The 2,467-nt window shown below is 52.5% G+C and overlaps 1 protein-coding gene across 1 annotated transcript in view; it reads left to right on the forward strand.

Annotated features, from left to right (window-relative positions):
• Positions 1 to 1,536: 1,536 nt before the first annotated feature.
• VDBG_05352 (conserved hypothetical protein) overlaps positions 1,537 to 2,467 on the forward strand; it is a gene marked incomplete at both ends in the record, with an annotated part of 2,108 nt that continues 1,177 nt past the window's right edge. Inside the window, one exon of the mRNA XM_003004193.1 lies at positions 1,537 to 2,403. Coding sequence (XP_003004239.1) covers positions 1,537 to 2,403 — 867 coding nt within the window. The remainder of the gene's footprint in view (positions 2,404 to 2,467) is intronic.

Consider the following 2,467-nt stretch of genomic DNA (forward strand, 5'->3'; position numbering starts at 1 on the left):
TAAAAAAAAAAAAAAAAAACCAGAAACGTAGGAACACATTATCACTCAAAATTTTGCGCTAAATGACCTTAACGTTTTAGACAAAACAATAACAATACTTCATTTATATCTTCTCACTATAGAAGGCCAAAAAAAAAGAAAAATCAGATTTTGCACTAAACAACACATAAAAAAAAAAAAAATTAAATTCCCAACCCACACAACAACACCACCCATACAAATTTAGAAAAATAATTTTATATGGAACAAAAATTAATAATCTCAAAAGTTCCGTTTTAACATACTTTAGGGGAACATCGATCATTGGGATGTCCCTTCATTTTTATCCTGGGTCTAAACACCCCCCCCCCCTCCGTTGCCTCCATAGCCTCCCTGAGCCATCCCAGACGATCTACGGTGGCCCCCCTTCCCACGCACACACACACGCCCCCCTCGGAATCCCCTTCCACGACCCACCCTCCATTGCCTCCTCCCCTTGAACTTGGACCTCTTCTTTTCCTGGCCAGCATCACTTACCTGACTGGCGCACCCTCAATTCATCCTTAGCGCACCACTGCCGCTTCTTTCCTTTCCCTTCCACACCCACACTCCTCTCCAGCTTCAGCTTCTACTAATCCTCTTCCTCTCCTGCCCATGCCCCTACTTGTCCCTCCCTTCTTGGTCAACACTCCTTCCTTTTCTCCCCTCCTGTCCGCCTGCATCTTCAGCTGCAAACAACCTCCAATCAACCATTCGACCCTCCTCCCACAAGCCAACAGAGGCACACACCAACAACGACCCAACGCCGCAACCTGTTGACCGTGATCTTTGTCGACTCCTGCCACCCATATCCAACCTTTCTTGCTTCACATCTTACTACTAGACTTTCTTGCCCGGGTCAACGTGACCAGACAAGTATCTTTGTAAGTTGTTCTTTGCACGCCTAATCCCCCTGCCTCCCCTGGCTCTCTGTGCATTGCATCTTGTTCTCTGTCCGACCATCGAGAAGCTTGCAAACTTGAACACCATCCCCCCCCCCCCGCCTCCCCCCTCGACACCGGAGCCGCCTCTGCCGCCTCTCGAAGCATATGCCTGACGCCCGGACACCACATGTACAACTCGCTGCAAGCACCCGTTCTGGTACCCGTTCATCCTGCACGAGATCACAAGCCCGACCACACGCCCGTCTCATTCAACTTTATTCAACCTTGGGGCACCTTGGAGCAGAGTGTCGCACACGACATCTTTGCTTTCTGACCCCCGGGGGGCTTTGGCATCGTTCATGCTTGCTTCTGGCCTTGTTGTTGCAGTTCCTTGTTTGGGCCTTGCCGCTCGCTTGATCCGCTCGCTGACTTTTTTCTTCGTCGTACCTCAAAGACCAAACGAGCTACACTCGTCATCCTCATCTTACATTCCTTGGATCGCCTGAGATTCTGCTCCAGAGCTCCATTCCATTTTGCCATTTCTCGCCTGGACAACTCTGGAACCTCGATTCCGCTCAAGGCATCATTTGGAGGAGGACGACGACAACGCAATTTGAGCCGGCATATCAGAGTCATGGCAAGCGAACAGGGCGCTGGCGGAGGTATTGAGAGCAATAGGAGGCACCTGTCGACCTCGACCCGTGCTAGCACCGACAACGAGCCGACCCCAGAGACAGAAACCCAAGCAGCAAACATGAAGCCTGCTCAGCAGCCCGAGAGGAGTCACAGTTCATTCCAGGCGCCGCAGGGCCTTCCGCGGGGAGTCTACCCTCCGTCTACCACCGCCACACCCACACCCACGGCAGGCCTCCCCATGTCAAGGGCAGCCTCCAGCAGTTCAAGCAACTCGAGCACACCACCCTCAACGAGCGCCGAGAGTTACTTTGGAAATGCACACACCACCAGGTCCAGGCCAGCACTTCCCTTGGAACCCCCAGTCACCAAGGCAACATTGAGCGAACTCGACGTGTCCAAGATCATTCACAATCCCAAGCTGCGTCATGATATCAACTTTGATCCCGAACTTCATTTCAGACCCAACGTGGACGGAGACAAGGGCAGGAGGAAGGAGGTCAAGGCCGAGCATTTCTGGGCTACCTTGCAAGAACAACTGATCATGTTCGTCATGGACCGTGAGGGCTTCTATGCCATCCATGGCGAGAACGACGACTGGTGCCTTCCCCAGCTTCTTCGAACCGTCAAGGATATCATCCAGACACTTGTGCCCGTGAGGGACCGAGTCTACTTGGACGAAGGCCTGAACGTGGAGCTCCTGATGCAGCAGTTTAACAAGGGTATTGCTGATCTCGAGAAGCTGGCATCCTGGCTCTCTCGCGTGCTCAAGTCTCACTGTGCTCCCATGCGCGACGAGTGGGTCGATAGGATGTACGAGAAGCTCAGCAACGGCAATCGAAACAACGACATGGGTGAACTGTTCTGGGTATGCGTGGACTTCTTGAGGTACTCGAGGCGATGGGGCTGGATGTCGCCAATCACCAGATCCG

This window comes from Verticillium alfalfae, genomic scaffold (assembly GCF_000150825.1).
Source record: "Verticillium alfalfae VaMs.102 supercont1.6 genomic scaffold, whole genome shotgun sequence".
Taxonomy (NCBI): Eukaryota; Fungi; Ascomycota; class Sordariomycetes; order Glomerellales; family Plectosphaerellaceae; genus Verticillium; species Verticillium alfalfae.